General features: G+C 47.5%; 1 protein-coding gene across 1 annotated transcript; it reads right to left on the bottom strand.

Annotated features, from left to right (window-relative positions):
* Nucleotides 1–1,603: 1,603 nt before the first annotated feature.
* On the bottom strand, nucleotides 1,604–8,114 carry NKX2-6 (NK2 homeobox 6). The gene is made up of 2 exons (XM_084807251.1): nucleotides 7,910–8,114; nucleotides 1,604–2,223 (listed from the first exon to the last, which is right to left on the bottom strand). Exons 1-2 carry the CDS (start codon nucleotides 8,112–8,114, stop codon nucleotides 1,604–1,606), a joined length of 825 nt encoding a protein of 274 aa, XP_084663377.1.
* Between the last annotated feature and the right edge of the window lie 3,763 nt (nucleotides 8,115–11,877).

Raw genomic sequence — 11,877 nt, 5'->3', positions numbered from 1 at the left:
AACAGAGTGGCAGAGCGGCAGCGAGGGTGTGTGTGGAGCAGCAGAGGGGCTGAGCCACAGGGACTGGCCAAAAGCATGGAAGAAGGAGGCAGGGCCTGGGGAGATCGATGGGGGGAGGGCTGTCCGCGTGTCTGTCCCCATCCACCAGTAATGTGCAAGGGGTGGGAAAGGGGCGGGAACCCAGGCGCAAGGATCGCTGAACCTGGAGTGTGTGCAATGCCTCTTCACGGAAACATAACGCTATGGGAATGGCCATCTACAGAGAAGGAAGCGCTTGTAAAGGGAATCAGTTGTGATCCTGCATTTAAAATGGAAGTGGAAAGCCCCAGTTAAATGCAGGATTATAGGCTGGTGTAGAAATCCCTGAAGGGAGACACATCTGATCTCCCACCCCACGAAGCTCAGAAGCAACGTCCTCTGTTGTTTCAGAGCACCCTATTAAGTTCAATGGGGGTTACTCCCAAGTAAGTGTGCCAAGAGTTGCAGACTTACAGGGTGATCTTATGTCTACTCAGAAGTAAGTCCCATTGAGTTCAGTGCGGCTTACTCCCACCTAAGTGTGCCAAGGTTTCAGACTTACAGCACAATCTTACATTTTATGTCTACTGAGAAGTCAGTCAGAGGTTTCCTGGGGGCTGCGAGAAAAAAGTACAGCAGAAGTTAAGCTATGAAAACAAGACCCCCCCCCCTGCACACATGCCAGGGAGGGAGGAAGACAGTCCCCCAGTTCAAACCACATGGCTGCCCTGTAAAGAAGCCCTAATCCCACAAAGAAACCAAAGGCAGGAAGCTCCGGAAAGGACGTGGGTTAGAAACACCCGTAGGTATCAAAGTACACAGCCAATCTCATTCCAAGAGGTTTAGTCAGGTAGTATGTTTTATTAGGCAAGCTGTGTGAGTAGCTGGTACAGAATGGAACTAAATTTCGAAGTTGCAGAATTGGAAGGGATTTTTGAGGCGAAGCTGAAGACACCACAGGTACAAAACACCTCGTAATAGGGATGCAGGGCCTATTAATGTCCAGAATGCTCAGTTGCGTTACAGCGTGACTCTTCCACTTTTCCTGTGCGAGATGCTCCATGCCAAATTAAGTGGCATGTGTAAAAAAAATGGCCTGTGGGGCTCATGAGGTTGTATCCAATGTTAGTCCTACTTCAGGCAGGCCTACAAAAATGACTAATTTAAGTCCCATTCATTTCATTGGGTCAACTCTAAGTAGGACTAACATTGGAGACAACCAGGGCTAGCGTCAAGGGTAGGCATGGTCGGGCAACTGCTGAGGGCCCACACCCCAGCAGGGGCCCACTGACAAGAGCCCCCTGGACTTGCTCCTCCTCTTCACCATTGCACCCTGCTTGTTCACCTGCCTCTTGCTCTGGCCCAGACAATGGTGGTGGTGAGAAGGAGGCGCAGGAGGTGCCACGGCCTGGTTGCTCATTGGTCCTCTGCCTGGCAAGCCAGCAAGGGGTGGCAAGGATGAAAGAGAGGAGGAGGAGCCAGAGCAGCTGGTGACACTGGCGGTGAGAAGGTCGGCTCACTGAAGAAGGGGGCCCGTGGAGGGTGTCCTGCCCAAGGTGTCTCAGAAACCCGGCCCTGGCCCTGTTCACCAAACCCGAATCCCTGCCTGCAGCATCATAGCTTGGCCACGGCCCTGCTGACCCTGAGCTGCGCCAGCCACGGCAAAGCTCATGTTCGCCATTGGACTGGCTGGGCTAGTTCGTCTGGATTCAGCAGAGGACACCACGGGGCAATGGCAACTGTAGGTAGCCCTGCACGGCCTGTGGCTGCAGGCACTGAAGCAGGTGGCAGAAGGGGCGATTGCCAGGCTGTATGGGGTGGAGTAGGCTTGAGCTCCTCTGAAGCATGGTCTGCCATCTCTGACCAGGACAGGGACTGCTGCCCTCCAGGGCAGGAGGAAAGGGTGAGGATGGGGAGGCAAGATCTCCTCCAAACGCTTCTCCTGCTGCTGCCTCTTGCTTTTGTACCTTCTGTTTTGGAACCAGATCTTGACTTGGGTCGAGGTGAGTTTCAAGAGGCTGGCCAGATGCTCCCTCTCCGGAGCGGACAGGTACCTCTGGTGCCTGAAGCACCTTTCCAGCTCAAGGACCTGCCCTTGGGAAAACAGGACCCGCGGCTTCCTGCTGTGCTGCTGTGGCCTGGCCTGGGCGCAGGCATCCGCCGACATTTGGTCGCCTTCCAGAGAACCAGCATGCAGGGGCCTGTCTGTAAAGAGAAGGAGCAGAGTTCAGGTGTACGTTGATGCAGCCGAGGGGCTTTGAAAACGGGCGGTGTTAAAATCGGCTCCAAGGAGTGGTGTACTGGCACGCTTTAAGCATGTAAGAACATGAGAAGAACCCTGGTGGTCATCTAGTCCAGCATTCTCTTCACACAGTGGCCAACCAGCTGCCCACGGGAAACCCACAAGCAGGACAGGAGGGCAACAATTTCGAAGTACAGGAGTTCATCATGACAGTCCCCATAGCCACCCCCCCACCCCAGGAGAGGCCAAAAATGCTGGCAGCTGTGTGGATTCCTGTCAACAAACCCATTCTAGCAGTTTTCATCTCCAGCGAGTGCAGGACGTTTGCAAAGCTAATGGGCCTCCATTGCCTGTTCAAGAGCAGGACACTGCAAAATAATTTGCATTATACCAGGGAATGATAGAGAGTTGCTGGGAAAATTCATTTCCCCCTACCTACAGTGAGAATTGCAGCTAAGCTCAGAGGGAACAGGGAAGTCTGAGGGGGGTAGCAGATGATCTCAGCGTCCCTGCTAATAAAAAAGTGCTGGTGCTGCAGCCCTGTGAGCCCCGGCTTCACTACACTACTGGCTCTTAGGAACACAAAACGTTGAATCAGACCATTTATCCATTCTGGCTCAGTATTGTGTTCTACACTGATGGGCGGGTGGTAGCTCCCCAATGTTCCAGGCAGGAGTCTTTCCCATTCCTAGCCAGAGTTGCTGTGGATTGAACCTGGGACCCTTTCCATGCAAAACTCATGCTCTATCCTTGAGCTATATCCCTTCCCATCCTAATTGTGTAAGGACAGGCCTTTTTGGTGGTGGGCCCTTGACTGAGAAATGCTCTCCTAGGGAGGCTCCTGTGCTGCCTACCTTGATGTAATTCCAGCATTGAGCAATGACCTTTTCTATTTCCCCAGGCATTTTTATTGTATGCTTTATCATCAGTGGCAGGTTTTCATGCCACTTGTATCACCATCTTTATATACAATTTTGGGGCTGTGTTTACATTTTTTTGTTGTAAGCGGAAAGTCCTTTTGTTGGAAGGTTCTTTTCGAAGGATGAGATATACATGTTTAAAATAAAGGAATAAGGAAAATATTTGGCAAATACTGTTGTTCTTGGCCTTGTAAGTCCCACCCCTGTCCTTTTCAGCCACCTCACTTCAAACCACCCCTCCCATCTATGTCCATGTTCAGCTCACCCATTAAAAGAAATGGGATTTAAATGTGATGTATTGTGGTGGGATCATAATGAGAATTGGTCATTCTCATTTGGATTCATAACATTTGGATTAATGAAGAATATCTTTCAACTGAAGGATTTTGCAACTATTATATATAATATACTACACACACTATTATAGCTACCTATCTATCTATATCTATATCACTCGAACACACACACATACACACACACAATACTCTGTCTCTACACACACACTCTCTCTTTCTCTCCACACACACACACACACACACACTCTACACTCTCTCTCTCCACACACACATTCTCACTCTGCGCGGGTGCAGACCCACACACACCCACTCAAATTTGCAATTGCAATATATACTATGCAAAATATAGTGAGAAAAAGAGATCTTACTGGCACTTTCTTTCTTAGAAGTAAAGCCAATTTGATTAACAAAACAACAACATTAAAAAGCATAAATCAATACAATAACAATCCACAAAACAAAATTAGCAGCACTAAAAAGCCAGCAATAAAATCATACATCAAAACCCTGTTAGAATTAATCAACTAAATAATAATAATAATAATAATAATAATAATAATACTTTTCAAAGACTGTCTAAAAGCTGCAGAAGAGAGAATCTGCTTTCCCCAACCTTGTGTCCCTCCAGATATGTTGGACTACAACTCCTACCATCCCCAGGTGGCATGGCCATTGAACGTGCTGGCTGGGGCTGAACACAATCCTACAAATCCCTACTCAAAAGCAAGCTGCATTGTCTTCAGTGGACCTTGCTCCCGTGCAAGTAACCACAGGATTGCAGTCTTAAGTATTCTGAAGTATTTCCCGGAGTTTCTCTGCTCGCCTTTCTCGAATGGCGGAGGGGGAAACTGGTCATCGTCGGAAAATAACGCGAACCTTACACATGACAAGAAACGTGGGATATTCCCGAGTACCTCCTTTGCGGTAGGACAAAAACATCATAGCTCTAATGCTTATATATTTCAATATTGGTCTACTGCGTCCACGTAGCATGGCGGCAAAAGAGAGAGCGCTGCCCCGAGGTGTTTACAATCTAAATTAGAACGCGCTCTCTCTCTCGCTCTCGCTCTGTGTGTGTGTGTGTGTGTGTGTGTGAGCGCGCGCGCAGAGGGTGGTGTTGTTGGAGAAAACAGATGGACGAACGCGTTGATCCTATGCACCGTTACTTGGAAGTCACTCCTATTGAACTCAGTGGAATTTGCTTCCGGATAAGCCCACATAGAAGGTTGTAAAAAGCAATTATAGTATCTATTTAGAAGTCCCATTGAGTTCAATCGGAATTATTCTCAGGTAAGTGGTTTTAGGACTGCAGCCTTGGACTGCTTTTAAATTCTGAAAAACTTACGCTCTAAAAAGCAACCCTGCGCCCCCTTCCAAATCGGAACTACGGATTTCTGGAGATAGTCTTTCTCCCCGCCCCCCTTTTATACGTTCCCACAGGGGCTGGGGAGAAATCGGGAGATGGATCCACACGTGGCAAATTAATGCTTTTCCAGATTCGTAAGAATGGGATTGGGAAGAATTCTTGCTGGGTTCATTCGATCGCTATGCCAACCTCTTCCCAGAGTGGCAGCCAATATCGTCTAATTTTAGATCGTACACCAGAGAGATGAATGAACGAATGAATTAATATTCACTGGTCATGACCCAGCCCAATCCACAACACCCTAAGCCGCCTTTAGAGCCATTTTTTCTGAGTGACAAGGCGAAATACACAAATCAAATCAAAATCAACCACTAACTAAATAAATGGAAGCAGACGTCTAAACGCTAGATCCATAATCGGTTTACATCCTCACCCTACATTTAGATAAACAGATGGAACAGGTCCTCTGTGCTGGTATTGGGCAGACACCAGACTTGAGGGATCTTATCCGTTTTTACAGATCCACGAAGCGGTTGTTGTTGTTCAGTCGTTAAGCCTGGTCCAAAATCCATTCCTTTAGCATTAAAATAATTCTGCGCTCACGACCTGAGTATTAGAACTGAAGGCGGCTGACACACAAACAGCCACTCTCGGCTAGATCATCCCACACTTTTTTCATTTCAGCCGAAGAATTTAGGGCAAAGTGGAATCATTTGGTTGCTGTTGTTGGTAAATAATTGGGAGTAAAAATAAAATAAAATCCTTGCTGATCTACTGCAGATTACCCAGAGATCTACCAACACACAGAGATCTACCAACACATAAAGATTTACCTTCTGCTCTCCACTCCAAAGAACACTTACATGGAAGTAAGTCCCACAGACTTCCAGGAAACGTATTTCCCACTTAAGTCCAGTCCTAGGCATGCTTAACTCAGGACATAGGTTTTCCTATCTCCTGTTTCCAAGTATGCCCTGACTTATAATTGATGATCAGGAATCCACTTCATTTTAATCTCTTTTTATCGTTTGTTTTGATCCTACATTTGTTGTTGAAAGCTGAACGTTTGAGCGTTTTTATTTATTTATTTATTTAACTGTGATTTTGATTTTTTTCTATGTAAACTGTTTAGAGATTTTACTATATTAAGCGGTATACAAGTATTACTAATAAATAAATACATGTGACTAGGACTGAAGGGTTTGCTTGGAAGTAATGGCCAGTGAAATGAATTTCTTCCAAAATAACAGCTCAATCCTATTCATGTCTACTGATTTCAATAGGACAGGCAGAACACGGTAGCCTTGATGCATTTAGGCTGCAATCCTGTATTTACTTACCTGGGAGTAAGCCCCATTGAAATCAGTGACACTTACTTCTGAGTAGACACGTGTAGCATTGGACTGTTAGGGACGATTTAAGCCTCCGCAGCTCTTAAGTCTGCCAGTTCTGGAATAGTCCCATTTTTAAATTAATCAGGTCAGATTATTGGGAAAGTTGTTGAGGATCACAGGTAAACTGAGGAGCAACGCCAGTTACTTGAAATCCAAGCGCTGTATACAGCTAGCTTGGAAATATGTAAATCTAAACCGCTCCGGAATCTGTTTAGATGTGGAGCGGGATAGAAATGTTGTAAATACATACATACATACATACATACAACAAACCGATTTTTTTAACCGGACAAACGGTGAGCGATGGGTAACTACAGAGGACCATTTAAACCATTGGGAATTCTTTCCATATTTTCAGTGCTACATAAACTGTGATCAGGTACTCAGCACCAAGGGAGGTCAATTTGAAATGAATGAGGATGTTTAAATTAATCTCAGATTACACCCTGCTCTTACCAGCTCTCCACTGAACTGGTCTGGCGCAGCCCAAACCTAAAGTGAAGCCCACTTTGTTCAATGGGACAGGATTTACTGCCAAGTAAGCATGTCTAGCCTTGTGGCCAGCCCTAGGAATGTTTATTCAGAATTAAAATCCACTGAGTTCTATGGGAGTACTTACCCTGAAATTAGTTGCACACAGCCCCACCGAAATCGGAGCCACCAGCCTCCACTGACTTTCGGGTGTGTTGGACAGAGTGACAGTCAAGCTTGTAGTCCACATGAACTATAGAATAAGCCAGAATAAGCCCGTGTATGTCAGAGGGGCTGTTTGGGGAGAAAATAGTTTTGCCAACGAGTGTGTGTGTGAGTGTGAAAGAGATAGACCCTGCAATCCCGTAACCATTTACATGGGAGGAAGCCCAACTGAGCTCAAGAAGATTTACGTTTGAGTGGAGACCTATTGCATTGCGCTGTTGGAGACCTGAATGATTGTTTATTACGCCTGAAAACTTTTGAACCAAATTCTCTCTCTCTCCCCGCCCCCACAAAGTATACCTACACACAACATCCCCCCCCCCCCCCGAAAGGACGTATTTGTTCGGGAGGTGATGTGTTTCCTCCATGCTCGAAAGTCTCCTGGATTTTTCAGTGATAATCCGGAGTGAAGTGCTTTGAGGATCAGAGCCAGAGTTTGTGTTTCTCTAACAAAGCAACCAAACAGAGGTGGGGGCCGTGTGGCCCTCCAGCTGTTGTTGGACTACAACTCCCATCAGCCCTTAGCCAGCATGGTCAATGGTGAAGGCTCGTGGGAATTGCAGTCCAGCAACGTTCCTCATCCCTGCTCTAAAATTTATTTATTAAATGAAGGGAAGCTCCAATAACAAGATGAAAATTAACGAAGTGCTCCCTGGAAATGGGAGTTCAAGACTAAACAGTGGCGGCTGGTGGCTCCGGTGTCAGCGAGGCTGTGAATCTGCCCTGGGCTTCAGCCAGAACACTAAAGGAGCTATCCAAGGTGCTGAACCCAACCCCCAAATAGGTTCAGCACCTTGGATAGCGTCTTCAGAGTTCTGACTGAAATCCAGAGCGTATGCACAGCCCCACTGACCAGCCTCCATTGAGGCTAAACCCCAGGACCCTCGTCTGCCCCCTTTACACAGATACGTGTCTCTCTCCCCGCCCCCCCGTCCCCGGAGATCGTCTCTCTGCCTCTGCGCCCCATCCACCTTTACCTCGCTGATGCTCCTCGGTCCTTTTGGAGGGGTCGTAGATCACCGACGGGTTCTTGCGCATGCAAGCCGGGGTTGGGGGCTGGAAGTCCGGAGGCCTCAGCGAGAGGACGCCGGGAGGATTCCCACCTGGAGCGTGTGGCTGATCCAGGCTGAGAATGGACTTGACAGAGAACGCGGGGCTGAAACTGACCGGGCTGGGCAGCATCTTCGGTTTTGTTTTGACAGCAGCAGGAAAAAGGGAGAATCTGGTCCTCGCGTGTCCAAATTTGTGTATCCGGACCATAAACAAATAAAAACTAGTTCTTGTGATGGGCAAATTCCAATTTTCAGTTTTCAGTCCCAGGCTGGATTCGAACCTGGGACTCTAACGTCTGGGAAGCGGCTGTGCTGCCATAGACGCACGCTTCCCTTGGGATTGTGAATGAACAAGATGACACCGGAGCTTCCCGAGCTCAACTCCCATTGGCTCCTTTGGAACCACGTGCGCATCACCCTCCTCGGAACGCTTTTGCAATAGACGTTCGCAAGGGGCAAAAGACCCGGTTGGCTGTTGGACTTGCCAGCAACTGGCCGCTGCAGCCCGGGGCTGGCGGGCAAAGTTGCGTTGCCTGCAGAGACTTCTACGTGTTTAATAACCCTCTAAGGGCGCAATCCTATGTATGTGTAGACACAAAAAAGCCCTACAACTCCCAGCATGCCCCAGCCAGCATGGTCAATAGTGAAGGTTCATGGGAACTGCAGTCCAGCAACATTCCCCATCCCTGCTCTAAAATGAAAGGAACCTCCAGTTGTAGGGCTTTTTTCTGTCTAAACTTGCATGGGGTTGTGCCTTCATACGTGTTTCAAGCTCGCAGGCAGAGCTGCCTGCCTGGAACTCTGAACAGGAGCAATCTGTGCTGCAACATTTTGTTGCAGCTCTCGTTTGTACTTCATACAAATGTGACGGTTCAGACTTGCACTCTCCCCTAACCTGGCCCCCTCCAGACCGGTTGGACTCCAACATCTATCATCCCCAGCCAGCAGGCCCATTGGGCGGGGATGATAGGCGCAGTAGTGCAGCACGTCTGGAGGGAACCAGGTTGGGGAAGTACTAGTTGACACTGGCTGGCAGAACCCCTCAGACAAGGGTCTTTCCCAGCCCTTTCTTGAGATGCCAGGGACTGACTTGAAAGTGAGTGAGCAAAGTGTGGCAACTCCAGAGTAAACAGTCAGTTTGGATGAATCTCCCACAGCTATTCTTGCTGGGCCATTTGTATCCTATGTTGGACTCAGTGACAGGAGGTTGCTGTGTAGTACAGTGGTTCTTAAATTGTTCTTCTTGCTTGCTTGCAAACATTTTCTTATGGGCATATTGTGGTGGAATACTTGAAAAGCTTTCAAGTGGCTTATACCCCAGATAACCAGAAGAACAAGCAGAAAGTGCCAGTGAATCGTCCATTCAGGATGCTGTAGGTCATTATCCCCCTGCCTTGGTTTCCCATCTGTAAAATGGGTGACTTCCTGTGCCTTTAACAACAGCGTGACCAAGAGAAATCAGCAGGCAAAACTTTTCAAGGTGTAGAGATTAACCAGCCTTCCCCAAACTGGCCATGCAGGCTGGGGTGATGGGAGTTGTAAACATTTGCACCTGCTCATTACTATAGGTTAAGCTGCGGTTACAGGTGCAGGGGCAGTTAAAAGAAGGTAGCAACTCCTGGTACAGGATGGTAGATACAGGGTGCTCCCAGAAAAATCTTTCATTGTGCAATCAATCTGCCTCATTCAGAATTTTATGGGGTGTGTGTGTGTTCCAGACATTGGCACCTTCCATTTGTAAATGGAAGATGCCCTTTCCTACTGCTTCTTCTGTGTTTTCCTACTGCTTCTTCTGCCTTTTGTCTTACTGTGGGGAAAAAAACTGTTTAGGAGGAAAAGATGGAACAGTAGCACCATTTCTTTTTGAAATCTTACCTCTGGGAGCCCTGTGTTTCGAAGCACCCACAAGTTAGGGGAGACTTTGGGAGTGTCATAATCTATCAGGGGAGCGTCTGTATGGCTGCTACCTATGTTTTGATTCCGGTGGCTTTGTAGCACTAAACTTTTGTGGATCATGTTAAGTGAAACTGCTGAGCTGTGAGTAATATTCCGATAAACTCTTGCCTTGAAAGTTTGCTCTCCGGCTCCCTTATCTTGGCCTTCTATTGCCTTTGCTCGGGTGAGGCCGAATATCCATTTCAATTAAAATTCCAGGCTGGTTTCAGAAGGCTGGTGTTTGCTGATGGATCTGACAGAAAAAGAGCTTCAGCTTCAGCTTTGCTTTGCCCAGTATCTCTGCGTACCACCAAAAATAGCTAAACTGGTCTATTAGAAAATGCTGAATAAATAAACTAGGGCTGTGTGCAAATGGCCTCTTGAAATTCTCCACCCTCTTTCTGGAAATGGTGTGTGTCTGCGGGGAACCATTTCACCAGATTTCTCCTGGGGGAGGAGAACCTCTCCAACAGTTTTTCAGAAGTTGGGCTCACTATTAAATGTGGCAACAGCACAGCTTCTTTCTTTCCCCACTTCTTTCTTTGTTTCTGCTGCTGCTGCAAGAGGCAGCATTAGCAAGTGTGTTACCACCCTAGCCATGATTTTGCATCCCCCACAACCCCCCCAGAGCTTCTGTGATTCTGGAGGTGCGTGTGTGTAAATGGCAGCTGCCACAAAAAAAGATTGGTGAACTATATTCAGAGAAAATTCCGCAAATTGGCAGGCTTTTTCTGGCAGGGGCGGAGGTAGAAAAAGAAAAATTGGAGACATTTTCTTAGAAAAAATGTCTTCTGATAAATTTTAGCTGAGCTCTAAAATGAACTGTTCAGCTCAAGGCAATGCAAAATGTGATGGCCAGATTGATAACTGGGACAAGAAGGTCTGAACATAATAACACCCATTCTGGCCCACTTGTACTGGATGCCTATATGTTTCCGAACCCCATTCAAGGTGCTGGTTTTGAACTATAAAGCCTTACATGGTTTGGGACCACAATACCTGGCGGAGTGCCTCTCTTGGCATGAAGCTACCCATATACTACATTTGTCATATAAGGCCCTCCTCTAGGGGCCTCCTCCGCGTGAGGCTCGGAAGGCAGCAACAAGGGAGAGGGCCTTCTTAGTGGTGACCCCCCAATTATGGAATGATCTCCTTGATGAGGTCCCTCTGGTGCCCACTCGGCACTGATCTTACAAGAAAGGAGCTAGGGACAAACAGCACCACCCACAAGGCAGCAGAGGGGGTGGGGAGTTGGGTTTCTGGGAACCAAGCTCTGAGCCCTGGCTCCAAGCTTGGTTCCAAGAAAGTGGAAAATCCTATGGTTGTCTAGATGCTGTCTAGTGGCCATAGGATTGTGCCCTAAAATGATCAAGGTGCTGGAGCATCTCCCCTAGGCAGGAAGGTTTCAACATCTGGGACCGTTTAGCTTAGAAAAACAGTGAGGGAGGGGGGACATGATAGAGGTGTACAAAACTATGCATGGTGTGGAGAAAAATGGATAGGAGACATTTTCCATTCTCTCTTAATACTAGAACCCAATGGGGTCAACCTATGAAGCTGATTGGTGGGAGTTTCAGGACAAATCAAGAAAGGACTTCTTCACACAGTGCATAGTTAAACTATGGAATTTGCTATGACAAGATGTAGTGATGGCCACCAACTTGGATGGCTTTAAAAGGGGGTTGGACAAATCCCTGGAGGAGAAGGCTATCAGTGGCTTCTAGTCCTGATGGCTATATGCTACTTCCAGTGTCAGAGGCAGTGCACCTATGTACACCACTTGCTGGGGAACATGGGTGGGAGGGTGCTATTGCACTCCTGTCCTGCTTGTGAGTTTCCTGTGGGCAGCTGGTTGGCTACTGTGTGAACAGAATGCTGGACTAGATGGACCCTGGGACTGATCCAGCAGGGCTCTTCTTATGTTCTTATGATGCGTTTGCATCAGGACTGCAGTTTTG

The sequence above is a fragment of the Heloderma suspectum genome, chromosome 6, assembly GCF_057233095.1.
Source record: "Heloderma suspectum isolate Gila_16-S chromosome 6, 16-S_ref, whole genome shotgun sequence".
In the NCBI taxonomy this organism is placed as follows: domain Eukaryota; kingdom Metazoa; phylum Chordata; class Lepidosauria; order Squamata; family Helodermatidae; genus Heloderma; species Heloderma suspectum.
Note: the sequence above shows the minus strand (reverse complement) of the source record. Positions and strands in the feature narration are given on the sequence as shown.